The sequence below is a fragment of the Emys orbicularis genome, chromosome 6 (genome assembly GCF_028017835.1).
Source record: "Emys orbicularis isolate rEmyOrb1 chromosome 6, rEmyOrb1.hap1, whole genome shotgun sequence".
Taxonomy (NCBI): Eukaryota; Metazoa; Chordata; order Testudines; family Emydidae; genus Emys; species Emys orbicularis.
In genome coordinates this window covers 860,841-882,124 of record NC_088688.1, presented here as the reverse complement: position 1 = coordinate 882,124, position 21,284 = coordinate 860,841, and the positions used below count along the sequence as shown (strand labels likewise).

Sequence of the window (21,284 nt, the reverse complement as noted above, 5' to 3'; positions counted from 1 at the left end):
TCAAACCAACCTGATAGCTTTCTTTGACAGGCTAACAAGTCTTGTGGATGGGGTCAAGCAGTAGACGTGGTATATCTTGACTTTAGTAAAGCTTTTGATCCTGCCTCGCGTGACCTTCTCATAAACAAACTAGGGAAATGCAACCTAGATGGAGCTACTATAAGGTGGGTGCAAAACTGGTTGGAAAACCGTTCCCAGAGAGTAGTTATCAGTGGTTCACAGTCATGCTGGAAGGGCATATCGAGTGTGGTCCCACAGGGATCAGTTCTGGGTCCGGTTCTGTACAATATCTTCATCAATGATTTAGATAATGGCATACAGAGTACATGGATAAAGTTTGTGGGCAATACCAAGCTGGGAGGGGTTGCAAGTGTTTTGGAGGACAGGATTAAAATTCAAAATGATCTGGACAAATTGGAGAAATGGTCTGAAGTAAATAGGATGAAATTCAATAAGGACAAATGCGAAGTACTCCATTTAGGAAGGAACAATCAGTTGCACACATACAAAATGAGAAATGACTGCCTAGGAAGGAACTGCGGAAAGGGATCTGGGGGTCATAGTGGACCACAAGCTAAATATGAATCAGTAGTGTAACGCTGTTGCAAAAAAAGCAAATATCACTTTGGGATGTATTAGCAGGAGTGTTGTAAGCAAGACACAAGATGTAATTCTTCCGCTCTACTCGGTGCTGATTAGGTCTCAGCTGAAGTATTGAGTCTAGTTCTGGGCGCCACATATCAGGAAAGATGTGGACAAATTGGAGAAAGTCCAGAGAAGAGCAACAAAAATTATTAAAAGTCTAGAAAACATGACCTATGAGGGAAGATTGAAAAAACTGGGTTTGTTTAGTCTGGAGAAGAGACGACTGAGAGGGGACATAACAGTTTTCATAAAAGTACATAAAAGGTTGTTACAAGGAGGAGGGAGAAAAATTGTTCTTCTTAACCTCTGAGGATGGGACAAGAAGCAATGGGCTTAAATTGTAGCAAGGGTGGTTTAGGTTGGACATTAGGAAAACTTCCTAACTGTCAGGGTGGTTAAGTACTGGAATAAATTGCCTAGGGAGGTTGTGGAATCTCCATAATTGGGGATTTTTAAGAGCAGGTTGGACAAACACCTGTCAGGGATGGTCTAGGAAGGACAGCAGAAGAGGTGGGGTGAGCCTCTAAAGAGAGCCCCCCTTCTCCCTGCTTTCCCAGGTGGCCCGGGTTACACCCAGGGTTAAAGCTGGCGGAAGAGAGAGAGAGACAGGGTGAGGGGCCGTAGAGACCCCCCGGCACCTCCCTTTAACCTCTCTCCCCGCATTCCCCGGTGCTCCGGGTGACACCCAAGGGAGTCCGGCAGCAGAGAGGGCGGTGGCTTAGTCCTGCCTTGAGTGCAGAGGACTGGACTAGATGACCTCTCGAGGTCCCTTCCAGTCCTATGATTCTATGCTAAATATGGCACTGGTGCAGCTGCCGGCGGACTCCTGTGCCCAGCTCTGGTGCCCACAGTTCACGAAGGACGTTGATAAATTGCAGACGGTTCAGAGAAGAGCCACAAGAATGATCAGAGGATTAGAAACCTGCCTTGTAGTGACTGACTCAAAGAGCTCAATCTATTTAGCTTAACAAAGAGAAGGTTAAGCGGTGACCTGACTCCAGTCTGTATGTACCTAGATGGGGAACAGAAAGACAAGGTGTGGGAGGTAATGTCTTGTATTGGATCAACTTCTGTTGGTGAGAGAGAAAACTACACTGCATATATGGGGAACAAATACTGAGACTGGAGTGCTCATCTATCTAGCAGAGACAGGTACAACGTGATCCATTGGCTGAAAGCTGAAGCTAGACAGCTTCAGACAGGAAATAAGGTGTACTTTCTTGTCAGTGAGGGAAATTAATCACTGGAACAGCCTACCAAGGGTTGTTGTGGAGTCTCCATCACTGACAACTTTTAAATCAAGTTGGGATGTTTTTCTAACAGATCTGCTCTAGGAATTATTTTGGGGAAGTTCTCTGGCCTGTGCCGGGCAGGGGGTCGGACCGGTCCTAGGCCCCGTGCCGGGCAGGGGGTCGGACCGGTCCTAGGCCCCGTGCCGGGCAGGGGGTCGGACCGGTCCTAGGGCCCGTGCCGGGGCAGGGGGTCGGACCGGTCCTAGGGCCCGTGCCGGGGCAGGGGGTCGGACCGGTCCTAGGGCCCGTGCCGGGGCAGGGGGTCGGACCGGTCCTGGGGCCCGTGCCGGGGCAGGGGGTCGGACCGGTCCTGGGGCCCGTGCCGGGGCAGGGGGTCGGACCGGTCCTGGGGCCCGTGCCGGGGCAGGGGGTCGGACCGGTCCTGGGGCCCGTGCCGGGGCAAGGGGTCGGACCGGTCCTGGGGCCCGTGCCGGGGCAGGGGGTCGGACCGATCCTGGGCCCTGTGCCGGGCAGGGGGTCGGACCGGTCCTGGGCCCTGTGCCGGGCAGGGGGTCGGACCGGTCCTGGGGCCCGTGCCGGGCAGGGGGTCGGACCGGTCCTGGGGCCCGTGCCGGGGCAGGGGGTCGGACCGGTCCTGGGGCCCGTGCCGGGGCAGGGGGTCGGACCGGTCCTGGGGCCCGTGCCGGGGCAGGGGGTCGGACCGGTCCTGGGGCCCGTGCCGGGGCAGGGGGTCGGACCGGTCCTGGGGCCCGTGCCGGGGCAGAGGGTCGGACCGGTCCTGGGGCCCGTGTCGGGGCAGGGGGTCGGACCGATCCTGGGCCCTGTGCCGGGCAGGGGGTCGGACCGGACAATCACAGTCGTCCCTTCTGGCTTTGGAATCTCTGAGGTAATGACAATGAAGGCGCCAGGCTGGAAACAGCCTCTCCAGCTGCTGCCTCGTCTCCCTTTCATCCCGAGGCTCCATCGTGCTCCTTGACCTGTCTGCTGCTCCCTACGTCCTCCCTTGGCCTCTGTGCCCTGGTCCCCTCACGGTTCTCTTGCCCTGATTGCTTCTTCTGTGTTCTCGGCCGGCGACGACTCCTCCCTCCTGCGGGCTCTGGGCTTGTTCCCTTCTCTCCGAGGCTGGGCACTCGCCCCACGCCCTCCCACCTCCTTCCTGGCACCAAGCAACAGAGGGTCCTGTGGCACCTTTAAGATTCAGACTAACACGGCTACCCCCCTGTTACTTCCTGGCACCGCGCGCTCCAGGCTTGGCTCTGTTCTTGTGGGGGACGGGAGGAGGGTGGTGCTTGGCTCTGCCCTGCCCTGGGGGCGTGGGGTGTGTCTCACTCGGCCAGACAGCGCCTTTCGAGCGTGGTGTGATCCTGCCACGTGCTGTGCTGCTGTCTGACCTGTCAGGCCGCTTGGGACCCCAGCCGACTCGTTCCCCACATTGCACGGTGGCAAGGGCAGGCGGTCCTGGGCGAGTTGGCCCAGGGCCCCTTGGGTTCCCTTCCCCTTGGGCGGGCTGGGGCCGTGACCCGCTGGAGCCCTTCTCAGGTCTCCCTTCCCCTCAGCAGGTATTTGCGGTGGTGGTACAGGAAGACACACGTGGAGAAGAAGTGTCCCGTCATCGACCTGTTCAACCCGCTCCCCCTGCGCCAGATCTACGGTGAGCTGCCAACTCACCCAGGAGGGAGCCGTGTGGGGGGAGCAGGGTCGCTCTGGGGCACCGAAGCTGAGTCTCCCTGGGCCTGAGGCTTGGGGAGGCAGGTGGGAAGATGCCACGGTTCCCCCAGGGCTGAGGGCTTAGGGCAGGTGGTTGTGGGTGGGGGGATGCTGGTGTGGACAGAACAGGAGACACACCAAGGCTGCCGCCGTCTGGAGCTGCTGTGGGGCTACCCCGGGTGGGGGGGGGGGGCACGTGGCAGGGCAGGTGAGTTCTGTGGGTAACCCTGAGTAAGGGTGGGGACTGTGGGGGCTACCAGAGGGGGCAGGTGCTGCAGGGGTTATCCCCGGGGGTGGGTGCTGGGGCGGGTGCTGTGGGGATTACCCCAGGGGGCAGGTGTTGCAGGGCAGGTGGCTGCTGCAGGAGGTACCCTGGGGGCAGGTGCTGTGGGGTGGGTGGGTGCTGTGGTGGTTACCCCAGGGGAGCAGGTGTTGCGGGGCAGGTGCTGCGGGGGTTCACCAGCGGGCGGGTTCTGCAGGGGATTACCCTGGGGGCGGGCGGGGGCTGCGGGGGTTCACCAGCGGATGGGTGCCGCGGGGCGGGTGGGTTCTGTGAGGGTTATCCCAGGGGGCAGGTGCTGCGGGGGTTCACCGGCGGGTGGGTGCTGCTGGGGATTACCCTGGGGGCGGGCGGGGGCTGCTGGGGGTACCCTGGGGGCGGGGGGGGGGCTGGCTTGTGCTGGACTGAGTGCAACTCAGCCTCCCCTGCCCAGTGCATGTGCCCCCACGTCCCGCTAGCCCCTCTCTCCTGCCGGGCTCCTGCAGGGAGGGGTGAATCTGCTGTTTTGTCTCTCTAACAGGGTGCCCGCTGGGTGGGTTTGGGGGAGGTACCATCACACGAGGCTGGCGGGGAGAGTTCTGTCGATGGCAGTTGAATCCCGGAGTGTACCACCATAAGACAGTTGTAGCAGACCAGGTGGGTGTGTGTTTGCATTGCAGGCTGTGGCATCCTGCCGCCTGGCCCCCTTTCCTCTGCGGGGCTTGGCGCGTTATCCACGTTAGGTGGTGCAGCCTGAAGGCCCAGTTCCCCCTCTGCACCCAGGGGTAAGGAAGGGACCTATGGGCATGGCTCCACCCCCCCCCCCCCCCCTACTGCCATGCAGCCACCTCTGAGGTGGAACGTGGCAGCTGCTAAACAGCTCTGTGCAATGGGGTAGAGGAGGAGGCCAAGAGAAACTCGTGGTTCTGGCAGCGTGGTCCATGGAGCGGCTCCCAGCAGCCATGCGAGCAGGGTCGCTGCTGCCCAGCCCTGGGTCGTTCACTCCTCGCACGGCCGCTCGGGGACCGCGTTTGCCAGTTATTCTGTCAGTGAGCGAGTGACCGATCAGCACAGCAATGGGAGGGGCTGGGAGCCACAGGCCCAGCCTGAGTGGCCCGGGGTGCACGAGGGCTTCAGGGCTAGTGAGCACGGAGCCTGCCCAGGACGGGACACTGGGGAACTGCCAGTTCCTTTCCCTCCTGTCCTAATCTGACTCCATGGGCTGGCAGAGGAGTCGCAACAGGATCTGGGTCTGGGCTGGGAGCCTCTGCCGTGGCCCCTGGGACTGCAGGGTGGGCTGAGCCGATACGCTGGGTGAAGGCCCCGATGCCCGGGAAAGGGGCCCAGGGCTCTCTGCGGTGCACGCCTCGTCAGGAGCTCAGTGTCACGGCTTTGCAGTAGAGCTGACGCATCCTGTAAAACCCACAATGAGCCGCCTGCGCAGAGACCTGAGGCGCTGACCCTGGCACAGGACCAAGCTTTCAGAGCCTCACCTGCACAGCAGCGGGCGTGAGGGCGGCTGCAGCCGCTCCGGGCCCCCCAGTGCCAGCAGGACACAGCCGTGCCGGGAGCCGGCCGGGCGGGAGGCTGGCTGCAGAGGTGATGAATCTGATTTGCGTTCCGTGCCGCCCAGGCCTCAGCCGGCTGAGCAGCCACGTAGCGGCTGGATGCAGGTTCCCAGCGCTCCCGTTTTCACTGAGCTCCTCCCTCAAGGTTCTGGTGGCTCCTCTGCCGCCTCCAGCGTGACTTTGCTCCCTCTGGTGCAGGGTTCCCCCTGAGGCCTGGTTGGCTGGTCCCTGCCCAGATCTCTTGGGCAGCCTCCCTGTGAGCGCATTCGGGGCCTTCGTTCCTGCCCGGTGGATGACCATAGTCACTGCTGCATTCGAAGTGGGTTCCAAAGCCCAGCACCCCGGCTGGGCATGCCTGGCCCCCCGCCCCTCTGAGCCAGCCCAGGGCGATGGACGGTCTGTGGGGTGGGCAGGACTCGGGCCATTTAGGGCCTATAGGTCAAATCCAGCTCTTTGAGCTGTCCCGGGCAGCCAGTGCTGGGGAGGGTTCTGCTGCCGGAGTTGAAGCGTGCCCGGCTCCTGGGGGGGCCTGCCCAGCATTCCCATCTCTGTGCTCTCCTCCTCTCCCAGTTCACCGTCTGCTTGCGCCGGAAGGGACAGACCGTTTACCAGCAGGTCCTGTCCGTGGAGAGACCCAGCGTGCTGCAGGGCTGGAACTGGGGCTACTGCGGCCACTACGCCTTCTACCATGCCCTGTACCCTCGGGCCTGGACGGTCTACCAGCTCCCTGGGCAGGACGTGGTGCTCACCTGCCGGCAGGTCAGCCCCATCATCCCACACGACTACCAGGTGAGGCTCCCCCTTCTTCAGCCTTCATCCCTGCCTCCGTCAGGGCCTAACCCATCGTAGTCACTGTCCTCACCACGGGGGCCCGCGTCTCACTGGCCTCGACCTGAGGGATCAGCGCAGAGTGACACGAGGGGTTGGGAATGGAGCCTGGAGTTCCCAGCTGGCAGATAAAGCAGCAGGCCTGGCGCCTGGGGGATGGTCTCAGACACAGCCTGGGCAGCAGGCCTGGCACCTGGGGGATGGTCTCAGTCACAGTCTGGGCACCAGGTCTGGCGCCTGGGGGATGGTCTCAGTCACAGTCTGGGCAGCAGGCCTGGCGCCTGGGGGATGGTCTCAGTCACAGTCTGGGCAGCAGGCCTGGCGCCTGGGGGATGGTCTCAGTCACAGTCTGGGCACCAGGCCTGGCGCCTGGGGGATGGTCTCAGTCACAGTCTGGGCACCAGGCCTGGCGCCTGGGGGATGGTCTCAGTCACAGTCTGGGCACCAGGCCTGGCGCCTGGGGGATGGTCTCAGTCACATCTGGGCACCAGGCCTGGCGCCTGGGGGATGGTCTCAGTCACAGTCTGGGCAGCAGGACTAGTGCTTTGGAGTATGGCATGGGAGAGGCCTCCATCCTGCTGCGGCCCAGATCCCTCTCATTCTGTCACCAACAGGTGTTTCCTTATCGGCCTCTGCTTATCACTCCATTGCCTCGCCCCGCCCTTGGGGCCTGGCAGTAGCTCTGCCTGGTCTTTGGCCCTGGTATCAGTCCCAGATAGAGGGTAAGGCAGAGTGTGGCTGGGAAGTTCCTGGGGACTCTGGGTGAGAGGGGACAGCTGGAAACCTGCCTGGGGAAAGCTGCACTGACAGGCTCCAGCCGGCTGGGCTGTGTCCTCCCAAAGCTGGAGTGGGGTGGGGGCGATGGGCAGGTCTGCCCTGCTCCCTGCCGCAGGTACCCGGCTGTGTGCAGGGGACGTTGTTCCTTTATAAACAGAATGGGGGGAGGGTCAGAGATGGGCAGCGAGAGCAGAGAATGGTCTCCAGCAGAGAGAGTGGAAGCCTGGGGCCGCTGCCTTTGAGTGTAGCTGAATCAGGGTGGGTGCGATGAAATCACAGAAGAATGATGGGGAGGGGAAGGTGCAGCAGAAGCGTCTGCTCGCCCTGTCTCATAGCACAGGAACAAGGGAGAAAAGGAAATGCTTTCCCACATGTTGTACAGTTATCCTGTGGAACTCACTGCCACTGGATGGTACTGGGGCCAAGAGCTCAGCAGGATTCAAGGAGGGATTGGACACTCATGTCGGTAACAGCGTCCAGTCTTACAAAATGAAATGCTATAAATGCCCCTGCTCCAGGATGCAGCCCAGCCTCTAGCAGGAGGCTTCCTCCAGGCAGGTTATCACAGCCTGACGCGGCGTGATGCTGACCCGGATGGAGGGTTGAGTCTGCAGCAGCCTGTGGCTGATGGAACTGGATCACCCAGCTCAGGCAGCAGCGACTCCTGCGCCCACCCGGGGGCCGTGATACATAGACCTGCTGCTTGGTCCAGGATACTGGACTAGATGAGCCGGGCCCCGTCTGGCAGCCTCTACGCGCCGGCGTGTCGTACAGCCGCACCACGGGGCAGTGAGTGTTACAGAGCCACAGGGAAGGGCTCAGTCCTTGCCCCAGGGGGTTGAGTCTGACTGGCCAGACGAGTGAGAAGGGGAGACAGCAGTTCAGCAGGGTGGTTGGCTGGTGACCTGCCAAAGCCGGTTAGTTCTGGGGCTTCCCCAGCCACCCCAGCAGGGCAGGAATGCGGCTGGGCCAGGGTGAGGGCTGCTTGGCTCACAACTGCGGGGCTTTCTTCCTTCCTCATTTCTGTCTAATGTTCTCCTCCCCTCCAGACTGCCCCTCCTGCCAGAGGGGGTGTGACCGGGCAGGGCACCCCAAGGTTTTCTCTCCGGCAGTTCTCACCCGCCTGTCCCCTTTTTGCACTTTGCTGTTTCTGACCCTTTGAGCTCCCCCTTTCTTACCTCTTCTCGGTGCCTGTCCCTGACCTAGATACAGCCCCCTTCCCACTGGTGCCCGGCTGCCTGCATCCGGGGCTGCGGGAGCTCCAGGGCTTGTCTCTGGTGCTGCCCCCGCAGAGGGGGCCTGGTGCCCTGTTGTTGGAGCCCGTGGAACTGTCCTTCTGCCCCAGGGAATGCTCCCAACAGCTTCTGGCTGCCCTCCCCTCCCCTCCCCATGGCCAGTCTATCAGCTGGGCCCCAGCCCAGCTCACCCTCGCCACGGGAGACTTCGGCAGTGATGCTGTTGATTAGCTGGAATCGCTCAGGTCCAGCTGCTCCCCAGGCCAGGGAAGCTGCCGCAGAAGAGTGTGATCCCCCAATTCCCCGACAAGTGCAGCCCCGTGTGTAATGCGGCCAAGCGCTGCCTCGCTCACGGCCTGTCCTCGCCGTCCCGGCCTGTCCTCGCCGTCCCAGCCTCGGGTCAGCCCCGTGCATGGGCGTGCGGCTGCCTCGCTCCCGGCCTGTCCTCGCCGTCCCAGCCTCGGGTCAGCCCCGTGCGTGGGCGTGCGGCTGCCTCGCTCCCGGCCTGTCCTCGCCGTCCCAGCCTCGGGTCAGCCCCGTGCGTGGGCGTGCAGCTGCCCCACTGATGTACCCGTCCCGGCGCTGCCCCGGAGAGCGCTTTGGTTTAATGGCTCCAGGCACACGACACCAGTCGCCCTCGGGGCCTTTACCCCTCGTTTCCAGCACTGTGGGCATGCGTCCCTGGTGCTGCTTGGTGCAGGGCTGTCCTCCGGTGGAGCCCTGTGCTCTGGGCCTTGCTGCATCGGCCCCGTTGCTCCCCTTGCAGCGCCGCAGCCCAGCCAGCTCCTCGTGGTGCAGGGGGGATGCTCCGAGCCGTTTGCCTGGCAGGCTCTGAGCTGCGTGTACCTGGCGCCTGTTTCCCCAGGACACCAGCCTACCCGTGGGAGTGTTCGTCTGGGAGTTGGAGAACGGCAGCGACGAGGCCGTGGATGTCTCCATCATGCTCACCCTGCGGAACGGCACGGGCACCAAGGAGGACAAGAGCGGGGGCCACTGGAACGAGCCCTTCAGCCTGGAGAAGGAGGGCGCGCGGGTCTCGGGAGTCCTGCTGCATCACTGCAGCCCCGTGAACCCCTACACCCTCGCCATCTCCGCCAGGGAGCAGGTAGAGGGCAGGCTGGGGAGGCTGCGTGTCTCAGTGCTGGGGGATGGGGGGCACCCGCGTCTGTCCCTGGTGGCAGGATTTGGGTTCTGGGGAGGTTTGTGCCCCTCAGTCTGCCCCTGCCTGATCCCCAGTGACAGGGATCCCAGCCCCTGGCTCTCCAGCTACAGCCATGTCTGTGGGCAGGGTGGAGGGGCAGCTGCTGCAGGCCCCAGCCTTGGAGCTTAGGAGCCTCTGCTCTGCAGCGGCTGGGGAGCCAGTGAAGCATGATGGGGCTTGGCCATTGGGCGGCCCTCGTGCCGGCCCCAGTTCCAGGGAGGGCAGGAAGGTGGGTCGTAGGCTCTAAAGGGCTCTTGCTCCCTGACATCCCCTCTGTAGGCTGGGGGATGGGTAAGACCTGGGCCTGCAGGTCCCTGGGGTGCAGGAGGAGCTGGGATTGATGGTGGGTACAGAGCTGGGGCCAGTGGGTTACCAGGACAGGAGTGGCTCTCCCTGAGATCCAGTCCTGAACGCTGCCAGGGGCCTGGGCTCAGTCAGCCAGCAGATGCTAACCCTGCTGCTAGAAATGAACAGCTCCCCCAGACTTACCGCGTCCTTCTCTTCCTCCGCTAGGCCGGCACAGGAGTGACCCACCTCACAGCGTTCAACCCCGCTGGCACAGGGCAGGCGGTGTGGCAAGACCTCCTTCAGGACGGCAGGCTGGGCTCCCCGGCAGGTGAGTGATGCACGGGCCAGGTAACTCTCTGAGCAGAGGGGTGCACAGCTCTGCCGTCAGCGAGCTGCCAGACTGGGTCTGACCCGAGGCCCACCTTGCTCTGTACTGTCCCTGCTTCAGAGGCAGGTGGGAGATCCCGCAGTAGCTGCTGTGGGATAATCGGCCTCCTGCAAAGAGCTCATCCTGCTCTCTGATAGTGAGAGAGTGGTTTAAACCCTGAAGCCGGGTAGTCTTGTCAGCCACAGAAATGTCCATCTTCTCTCTTTGTCTCCTGCTAAGTTCTTGGCCTCAACAACTTCCTGTGGCAGTGAGTTCAATAGGTGCACTGTGTGGACATGCATTTCCTTTGATCGGGTGTGAATTTTTCGACTTTGAATTTCATTGAATGTCCCCTTGTTCTTGTGTTCTGAGATAGGGGGAGCAGACATTCCGAAAAGGCATTAGAATATTCTCCAGCCGGTTCCTTGTGCCTCCGAAGGCACCTCCTTGCTAGTTGTTTAAATCACTGTAAGCATGAAAGGGTCAATTTTATGAATTTGTTGAGATGCGGGTCAGATTTTAAAGGTGACATCAAATAGACTAGATTTGCCAATTGTCTAAGTGTTCCAGCCAATCTCCGACTAGAATCTAATAGGCTCATCCCTTTGAACTGAGCCCAGGGAGCACTAGCGTGCTAATTTAGTGCTAGGTTCTTTTCAGGTCAACTTTTAGCATGAACAGTGTTAAATCAGGCACTTGGATATTGTCAACCAATCAACAGTTCACCCAGAAACACATCAGTATGTGATCAACAGTTCACCAGTCAAGGGAAGACACAACCAGCGTTCTAGAGATATACTGAATTTCCTCAAAGAAGGAAATCGGGTTAGTCTGGTATGATCTACCTTTGGTAACCCATGTTGCACGACATCCCCTTTTCCGTTTACCTCCAGGAATTTAATATAATTATTCTTTCCTTCACAATTTGTTCCAAAGTCTTGCATAGTGCTGAGGTCAGACCTCTGTGATTGTCCAGATCACTTTTTTCCTCTTTTTTAATTATAGGTACAGTGTTAGCTATTCTCCAGGCATACAGTGCTAATGCCAAATGGACAGATTTATTAAAAATCCTTGCTACTGAACAAGCAATCTCGTAAGCCATCTCTTTCAGTATTCTGGGATGAAAATTATCTGGTCCCCCTGATTAGAGCACATTAAGTTCTTTGATTTTTTTCTTCCAGTTCAAATGTGGTAATTTCTATTTCTATACACTCCTTTCCATCAGCCATCATGCCTTCATGTTCCATATTATCTTAATTGAAAAATGAGGTAAAGTATTGGGATGGCAGGGCAGAGTTTGACAGCCCAGGAAGTCCTTTCCAATTTATGTCCCTAAAATTCATGCTTCAGGGTGTAACAAAGCGGCTTGGCAGGACACTTCTGAGAGTATCAGTTCAGGATAAATTGCTTAGAGCAGGGCAGTCACAGCTCAAGGCTGGGGGCCCTTCACTACTGAGGTACACCAAACCAGCCAGACAGAGAAGACTTCGGTTTTACCCCACTGGCTAACTATGAGTCATACAAGCAATTCCCTTAGACACTCCAGTTTTCCGGTATCACCACTAGTGCCACTCGTTATGGAGACGAATGGTTATGAAAACCAATACCCCAGTAAAAGAAAAAAGGTTCTCCTGATCCCAAAGGATCAAGCCCCAGGCCCAGGTCAATAAACAAATCAGATCTTACCCACAAATCACGCTGTTGCCAACCCTTTAGAATCTAAACTCTAAAGGTTTATTCATAAAGGGAAAAAGATAGAGATGAGAGTTAGAATTGGTTGAATGGAATCAATTACATACAGTAATGGCAAAGTTATTGGTTCAGGCTTGTTTCAGGCTTGATGGGATTACTGCTGATTTAAACCAATCAAGTCTCTGGAGTACAAACATCCCAGCTGGGATGGGTCATTCAGTCCTTTGTTCAGAGGTTCAGTTTGTAGCAAGGTTCCTCCAGAGGTCAGCAGCAGGATTGAAGACAAAATGGAGAAGATGCAGCTGCCTTTCATAGTCTCTTGCCATGCGGCCTGTGCTTCCTTTGTTTCAAACACAAGCTGCCCAGCACATGGCTTGGAAGCCTAAGGGCCTGGCTACACTTGCAGATGTAGAGCGCTGGGAGTTAAACCAGCCCTCGGAGACAGCAGCAGGGAAAACGCCTGTGACGGGTTGGGTCACAGAAACCCCTTTGGGAACTGCCACCTGATGTGCTGAGACTACCCCTGAGCCTGTTTTCCCTGCCAGCTTGGGACTTCAGTGCCCTGCCTGGTTGTGCCAGACACGCTTGCCGGCTACAAACACAGACCCAGGTCTGAACCACGTCCCCCAAAAGCTGCAGGCTTAACTGAAAACAGCTTAAGACGTGCTCCTGTCTCCAGCACCCAGACACCTAGCTCCCAATGGGATCCAAACCCCAAATAAACCTGTTTTACCCTGTATAAGCTCATAAATTGTTCGCCCTCTATAACACTGATAGAGAGAGATGCACAGCTGTTTGCTCCCCCAGGTATTAATACATACTCTGGGTTAATTAATAAGCAAAAAGTGATTTTATTAAATATAAAAAGTAGGATTTAAGTGGTTCCAAGTAATAACAGACAGAACAAAGTAAGTTACCAAGCAAAATAAAATAAAACATGCAAGTCTAAGCCTAATATAGTAAGAAAACTGACGTTTCAATAGGCTTTTTTCACAGACTGGACACCTTCCTAGTCTGGGCCCAATCCTTTCCCCCGGTACAGTCCTTGTTCCAGCTCAGGTGGTAGCTAGGGGATTTCTCATGACTGTGGCCCACTTTGTTCTCTTCCACCCCCTTTTATAGCTTTGGCACAAGGTGGGAATCTTTTGTCTCTCTGGGTCCCCACCCCTCCTTCTAAATGGAAAAGCACCAGGTTTAAGATGGATTCCAGTACCAGGTGATATGGTCACATGTCCTGTGAGACCCCAGCCTCCATTCTTTCCGGCCTGACTCACAGGAAGGCCTGCCTGCAAACAGAGCCATCCACAGTCAGTTGTCCTGGTTAACGGGAGCCATCAAGATTCCAAACCACCATTAATGGCCGTGATAATTTGCATAATTACAATAGGCCCTCAGAGTTATATTTCATATTTCTAGTTTCAGATACAAGAGTGATACATTCATACAAATACAATGACCATACTCAGTAGATTATAAGGTTTGTAATGATACCTTACAAAAGACCTTTTGCATGAAGCATATTCCAGTTACATTATATCCACACTTATTAGCATATTTTCATAACATCATATGGAGTGCACCGTCACAGCACTGCCATGTGTTTACACTTTCAGTTGCAAGCGCAGTGCCGTGGCCACATTAGTAGCTCTTGCAGTGCCACAGAGAGCACTGCATTGTGGTAGCTATCCCAGCATGCAAGTGGCTGCAACGTGCTTTTCAAATGGGGTGTGTGTGTGTGACAGGGAGTGTGTTGTGTGTATGTGGGGGGAGAGACTGTGTTTTGGGGGCAGAGAGTGTGTCAGCATGCTGTCTTGTAAGTTCAAATAGCAGCAGACCCCCCCCCCCCCCGCCCCTCACACACACTCGCCTGTCTCGACAGCAGCAGCATTCCACAGTAATGGTTTGCTTTGTCCCGGAGCTGATAAGCATGCCGGCTGTCAGAAATGGAGCTTTGAAAGGGGATATCCGCATGCCTGCAGCCGAGTTCAAAACAATGATGAGAGTGGCCACTTGATTTCAGGGGATTATGGGACATTTCCGGAGCCAATCACAGCGCAGTAATGCAACACGTCGTCCACACTGACACCCCGGCGTTTCAGCCAGGGCACAGCAAGCGTTATGCTTCTCGTGGAGGTGGATTACCAGGAGCGCTCCAGCTGCAGAGTCCAGGTGCTCTAAGTGCCTTGCCAGTGTGCACACCTCAGGAGTTAGGGCGCCCGGGACTGATTTAATGCACTCTAACTTGCAAGTGTAGCCAAGCCCTTACAGTTCTGTCCATAGGCCTGTCCCTGCATGCCTTGCTGAGTCACAAGGTGTATCTGCCTTCTCTCAATGGGTCACTTGTATAGCTGATGGGCCTTAATGAGCCATCAAGCAGGCTAGGCAGAGCTGATGCCTAATTGTCTGGGGTGTCACCCAGAAGCATAGCATAAATAGTTTGAAATACAGACATACATACAGATCTATAACTCATAATACAAAGGTGATACAAACATATAAACAAGATTATCATATCTGGCAAATTATAACATTTTTGCAGATCTCTTACATGGCATATCTGGCTGATTACTTCGTGGGTGTTACCACAGGAGCCAACATTTGAAACAGGTATAGAGCCAACACTTATAACTTTAAATACAAAAATGATACATGCATCCAGCTAGCATAATCATAACCAGCAAATCATAACCTCCTCATAGACACCTTACTTGACCTCCTTTGTACAAGATTTGGTGCAACTATAGGACCTTGGTTGCAACAATGATCTATACAGTCACAGTTCATGTCAATAACGTCACACAGGCTTCTGCATGTCACCTGCGGGGGTCAGGAAGGAATTCCCCACCCCATGTAGTTGGGTGGAGTTTTTTTGGTTTTGTGCATTTTCCCCCTCCTTCCTCTGAAGCATCAGGGTTGATCACGCTGGAGATGGGACACTGGACGGGTGGGCCAGGGCTCTGAGGTGGCACCGATCAGTCTCTCTCTCAGGGGCTTGGCTGGCTGGTTCTTGCTCACATGCTCAGGGTCTAGCTGGTTGCCACATGTTCCCAGATCAGATTGGCAGGGACCATGGGGGGTTTCTATTTCCTCTGCAGCGTGTGAGTGCGGGTCCATCAGTTTCCTGCCTTGTGGGGGCCTTGGGCATGGTGCCTCTCGGCGCCTCCTGGCTTCTGCTTGTGGCATGTCACTGCCTGGTCTCCTGAGGGCTGCACGACTTTGGTCTCATTTCCGTTGTTGGGTTTAGTGGGCGGTGCTTGGTGGCCTGGGATATACTGCAGGTCAGACTAGAGATCTGGTGGACCCTTCTGGCTCTGTGAATGCACCAATGTAGTCTTGCAAGCAATTGTCACAGACAAGGGTTGAGCTCAGTAGCTACATCAAAGAACAGTGCAAGTCTCCGAGATTGCTTTGACATTTACTTGTGATCACCCATCATCGGGCTTTTGGCACCGAATGCAACTGTCCCCTTCCAGTGTTACTCCAAGGAGTAAGGACGCCATTGTCGTTAAGGCACTTCTAAGAGTGTGGCCCCTGCTGTTGGAATGGATTGCTCCCAATGGGCAGTTTACAGTATCAAAAGCAGTTGCTTAAAGGTATAGTTCAGAACTCAGTTTGCTTGGACTTGCACAGGAGGGCATGCCTCAGCATTAGGTAACATCTAAAATACGGTTATGTGAGGTCTCACTACAGAGCATAGACTCACCAAGAGAACCCACAGCCATTGATGTTAAAGACCAGCAGGGGAAATACAAACTTTGGAATGAAATCTCACCACTAATTCTTCTCCCATTTGTGTCGGGATCCCCGGGGTGCAGCCTGGGACTGCGGGACCGCTGTGCCCCCTGAGCTCTCTCCAGCCTGGGCTGTCTCTCACAATGCCTTGCTAGTGACCAGCAGCAAACCCCTCCAGGCGCTGTGATCACTCAGCACAACCGCATGTGGAGCCTCACACCCAGCTAGATTGCATGAATGCTCCCAGAGCCACTCATGAATCACCCAGAGAAAGGCACCAGCCAAATCCCCCCACAGCTCCCAGCGCTGTACCCCAGGAATGTACCGTCTTGTACTACTCAAGATGAGCGGCGCAAATTATTAATTGGTTCAGCACTTGATCAATGGAAAGTGGATATACATCAGCCTTTGCAACCCTGAGCAGATTTACCAACCACTTCAGGCAAACTCACTGGCAAAGATAAACAATTAAACAAATGTATTGACTACAAAAGATAGATTTTAAGTGATATTAAGTGATAGGCAAAAAGTCAGCGTTAGTTACCAAAATAAAGTAAAATATAAGCACGCAGTCTAAACTCTCAACCCTATTAGACTGGGCAACATCTAGATTAAGCAGTTTTTCCCACCCCACTGGATATTGCAGTTCATAGTACGCAGGTTTCACCCTTGAAACCTGGGCCAGTCTCCTCTGTTGGAGTCTTCAGTCTTCTCAGTGTCCTTGTTGCTTGCAGCATAGGTGGGGGCAGGAGAAAAGGCCGAGCATGGGGCCTCCGTGTCCTGTTTTATACTCTCAGTCCATGTGCTTGGAGAACACAAGTCCAGGCATGTCTGGGGGGCATTGCTGAGTCCCCAGGCAAGGTTGAGCAATTCCCCTGGTGTGGCCTCATGCAGGTGAGTCATTGCATTGTAGCTCCCTTGCTGGACAGTGGCTGGTGATGGTTGTTCGACACCCGCCCGGGCATTGGTTATCCTCCTGGTTATTGTCTTTGGAGAGTTAGTATCTGTTGCTTCCCAAACCCACAGCATGTTTTAGCGGCCACCATACAACACAATTCTCATAACTTCATAAGCATGAATGATACACATATTTAGATGGAACAGTGGGTTTCAGCAGATCATAACCTTTCCCTTGATACCGTACAAGGCCTGCTTTATATGCAATAGCACAATTATATACAAATGAGGAATATGGGAGTTCCAGGGCACTCCCTTGGGCTGTAGAGTGTCACACCACTAACCCTGGAACCCCCCCACATGGCTGCTCTGGGTGTCCATTTTGCAGCTGCTTTGCGGGTTCATTCACCTCTTGGTCCTGTGACTCTGGATGAGGGGAGAGGCTGTCTCGGGGGTTCACTGAGCTCTGGGGGTCCCACATGGTGACCTCAGTTTTATATACCCTGATTCCAGGGTTTGTTAGAGGGGCACGTTCTCATTTCTCATGGGCACTTGCCAACTGATTTCAGCTGTTGCTCTGCTGCTTCCACTGGTATCCAGTAGATGGCGCGGGTGTGTAACACATTTCTTCAGTGCTTTTCTTACCAAGGCTTTGTATGTTTGGTTCATTTCAAGGACTGTATTTCCGTATTAGCCCACATTGTTAATTAGAATGTCCTCCTTCCAAAGTTACTCCCCGTTTTATATCTTTCAATATTCCTTAGTCTTTATGTCATACAATTCCTATTTCTTCTAGAGTGCCACAATTATTTACAATGAAAACCAACAAAGTCCCTTCTCTTCCAAATCTAATGCGCGTCCGTGTAGGCGTGCCTGGCTGTCCCTTCTTGTCAATCTCTGAGAGCGGCCACACCTCTTTACTACAGTCCTTCATGTGTTTTTGATCGTATATAAGCATTTCACATGATTTAGGGCTTGCAGCAGAACAAGAGACACTATTCGCGCATAGGGTATGTCTACACGGCACACTCCTTTTGGTGCTGTGTACGTCTACACTGCAGTTGCTCCTCCATCTGAGGAGGCATTGCAATTTTAAGCCCTTGTAGATAAAATGGTGTCAATTTACAGCTTTCCTCTGTTTCCCTCGGCGAAGCTTCCCGTCAGTCTGGGTTCAAGTTCAATGGTAAAAGTCTTTCTATTCTGGATGGTTTGTGGCAACCAGCAAAGGCTGCGTGGGCTGATCCAGCCTCATGTCAGTCACTCGCAACGAAAGCTGGTCAGTGAGGTCGGTTTCTCTATGAGGGTTTGTAGCGATTTCCTGCTCAGCCTCCTCCTGAGCTGATAGTAATGGCAGCAGCAACACGCAGAACAAGAGAGAGCCCGTCACACTCAATGGCTCCTGACAAGGATGCTAGAAGAATGGGTTAGGGTTAGGTTGGGAAGGAAGTTATTCAGCCTCGCTTAGTATGAAACTGGCAAACTACCAAGCAGTCGTGTCTCGTTACCATTTCCTTTTCGGGGGGAAAAGTCTTGGCCAGGTCTTTGCCCGAGGACTGACAAAGACAGGTGACTGTTAATACAGGAGGGCAGCGTGTAGCAGAGCATGGGCTAAGCGCTTCACTCGATGTTTGTGACTCAGTGGCAAGATCAGTTGCATCTGCAGTTCCTCTTCGCAGACATGCGGGGCTGAGATATTCTGCCCTTTTGCCAGAGACAAAACCTAAGATAGAAAATCCCCCAGGTGAAGGAGATGGACTTTTTAGTGACAAAACTAATGACGTTGTAGGAAAGATAAAGGATACAAGATGAACAGCAAGATCATTAGGTCTGTTTTAGTCTTTCAGGAACCAACATTTAGAAACATCACAGTTTTACTCCCATTATCTTTGTTGTCTTACCACACCCAAAGATGACAAGCATACCAACAACAACAACAAACCTGCAACTTCTCAGCAGCAGCAGAGAAAGTCTTTAAACCACTCATGGCATCAAGTCATTCTGCAATTTCCTCTTCTCTAGGAAATCGGAGGAGTGAGGATTGAGATCAGCCAACCGCTCAATGATACAACTGTACTTCCCCTTTTTGAATGTCCGCTTTCTCACATCCTCCATGCATGTGTCGGACAATAGTGGGCTTTAGAAATTACAGAAAAAGGTTTTACTATTCGATTCAGGGCCCTCCTGCTATCCAACACCTTCCCTCCCCACCTTTCTCTCCTCAGGGACTCCTCCCGTGAGACTATGATAAGAATGGAAATTCAGTCCCTTCTTGAAGTAGGGGCAGTCGAGGAGGTTCTCTGGGAGTACAAGAATCTGGGGTTTTATTCAAGATGTTTCCTTATACTGAAAAAGGGTGGAGGACTCCATCAGATATTGGATCATTTCCGTATGGTAATCCTGGTATCTCTCATCCCCTCACTTTCAAGTCAAGTATCGGGGGAGCCGTGTTAATCTGTATCCACAAAAACAACAAGGAGTCCGCTGGCACCTTAAAGACTAACAGATTTATTTGAGCATAAGCTTTCGTGGGTAAAAAACCCACTTCTTCAGATGCATGGAGTGAAAATGACAGATACAGGCATAAATATATATTGGCACATGAAGAGAAGGGAGTTACCTTACAAGTGAAGAACCAGTGCTGAAGGCCAGTTTAGTCAGGGTGGATGTTGTCCACTCCCAATAAAGGATGAAGAGGTGTCAACACCAAGAGAGGGAAAATTGCTTTTGTGGTTAGCCAGCCACTCCCAGTCTCTGTTCAAGCCCAAATTGATGGTGTTAAGTTTGCAAATGAATTGTAGCTCAGCAGTTTCTCTTTGAAATCTGTTTTTGAAGTTTTTTTTGTTGAAGGATGGCTACTTCTAAATCTGTTATTGAGTGTCCAGGGAGATTGAAGTGTTCTCCAACTGGTTTTTGAATGTTACAATTCTTGATGTCTGATTTGTGTCCATTTATTATTTTGTGTAGAGACTGTCCGGTTTGGCCAATGTACATGGCAGAGGGGCATTGCTGGCACATGATGGCATATATCACATTAGTAGATGTGCAGGTGAATGAGCCTCTGATGGTGTGGCTGGGTCCTATGATGGTGTCGCTAAAGTAGATATGCTAGAGTAGATAATCTTTCAAGTCAAGGTTGGTTTGCAGCCCTTGATGTAAAGGAGGTGTGTTTTCGTAGTGTGAGGAGACCAAAACATTGCAAATACCTGCAGTTTGCCATTGGACAAGATCACTTCCAATACCAGGTTCTACCCTTTGGGCTTTCAGTGGTGCCTAGAGTCTTAACAAAACGCCTCTCTGTGGTAGTGGCTTTTCTAAGACATCAAGGAGTTTTTGTTTACTTGCTTTTGAGCAATTGGCTTCTGAAGACACCAGCCAAGGAAGTTTTGATAAGGGATTCTGCTATAGGCCTGTTTCACAATGTAAGTCTGTTAATAACTGTGAACAAGTCTCTTCCATCACCTGTTCAGAGCACTCCTTTCATAGGCCCTACCCTAGAGAGAGCAGAGCTCTCCTCTCAGGGGCAGGTTTTAGAATATTCAGACTGCAATACCAATATTTGACCAGAAACCAGTTCCGAAGGTGGTTATTTATCTGAAATTGCTGGTCCCATGGCATCAGCAACATACGTCACCCCTATGCTAGGCTCGGAATGGGGCCACCGCAGAATGGGGGGGCCTAGAATTACAGCCCAACCAAGGACTGCATGTCCAGAAGAATTTGTATTCCATAAGGATTCTGATGTCTGTGCTGCGGGGGGCTCGGACAGAAAACACGCTCAGAGGGACAGCTGGCATTGACATTCGCTTCTAATGCACCCACGACAGGATGGGGAGAGCACCTAAGGGAATTGGTGGGGAGAGATGGCTGGAGCGACAGAGAGGGAGCGTTGTACTTACATGTGCTAGAACTGAGAGCAGTCTGTCTGGCCTGAGGTCCTTTCTCCCCCATACACACGAGACAAGGCAATAGGTGTTACACACAACACGACAGTGCTGTATTACCTGAGGCAGGGAGGCCTTGTTCATCTCACCTTTGCAGGGTGGCCGTAGATCTATGGGACTGGTACATTCGACCCAATGGTTACCCAAGATGTCCTTCACCTAGTAGGCAAGGAGAACAGCAGTGGATGCTGTGAGCTGCGCAAGTCCAGAGCTGCTCGTACATCATCGACAGTGCCATTACATGTCTGCCCGACGTGTGACAGGACGTTCCACGCCCGAATCGGACTGATAGTCATCTTCGGAGGCACAGAGCCCAGTCATTGAAAAAATGAGTTGTTGAGGTCTTCATCGATAACGATGGACGAACATCATCAAGGAGAACAGCAAAGTGGACGAGCTCAGCAGAGATTTGATGCATCCACACAAATGGTCTCTGAAGGATCCAGTACTTCAAGATGTCTTTGGTCTTTGGGGGATCCAGAGAGATGTGTTTGCTGCCAGCAGGGACAGGAAGGACCTTGATTCTGCTTGAGACAAAGAATCCAATTTCAGATGCATTTCTCCTTAACTGGGGGCAGGGCCCATCCCATCCCATGTGTTCCCCACTTCCCAGCAGTACTGGAAAGAGAGAGATCAGGACAAGGCCAACGTAATTGTACCAGTCCCTGCTTGGCTAAGGCAGCAGTGGCACACAGATCTCCCTAAAAAGAACAGGAGTACTTGTGGCACCTTAGGCCAGGTCTACACTACAGCGGGGGTCCGACCTAAGATACGCAACTTCAGCTACGTGAATACCGTAGCTGAAGTTGCGTATTTTAGGTCGGCTTACCTGGCTGTGAGGACGGGGGAAAGTCGACCGCTGCCGCGCTGCCGCCGACTCCGCTGCCGCCTCTT

The 21,284-nt window shown here is 54.3% G+C and overlaps 1 protein-coding gene across 1 annotated transcript in view; it reads left to right on the top strand.

The window, feature by feature from the left end:
- The window catches only part of GBA2 (glucosylceramidase beta 2), a 54,316-nt gene that overhangs the window by 15,186 nt on the left and 17,846 nt on the right, over positions 1–21,284 (top strand). The window contains exons 2-6 of the mRNA XM_065406743.1: positions 3,458–3,549; positions 4,406–4,521; positions 6,003–6,221; positions 9,138–9,377; positions 9,987–10,089. Of these exons, the coding sequence (XP_065262815.1) occupies positions 3,458–3,549; positions 4,406–4,521; positions 6,003–6,221; positions 9,138–9,377; positions 9,987–10,089 (770 nt within the window). The remainder of the gene's footprint in view (positions 1–3,457; positions 3,550–4,405; positions 4,522–6,002; positions 6,222–9,137; positions 9,378–9,986; positions 10,090–21,284) is intronic.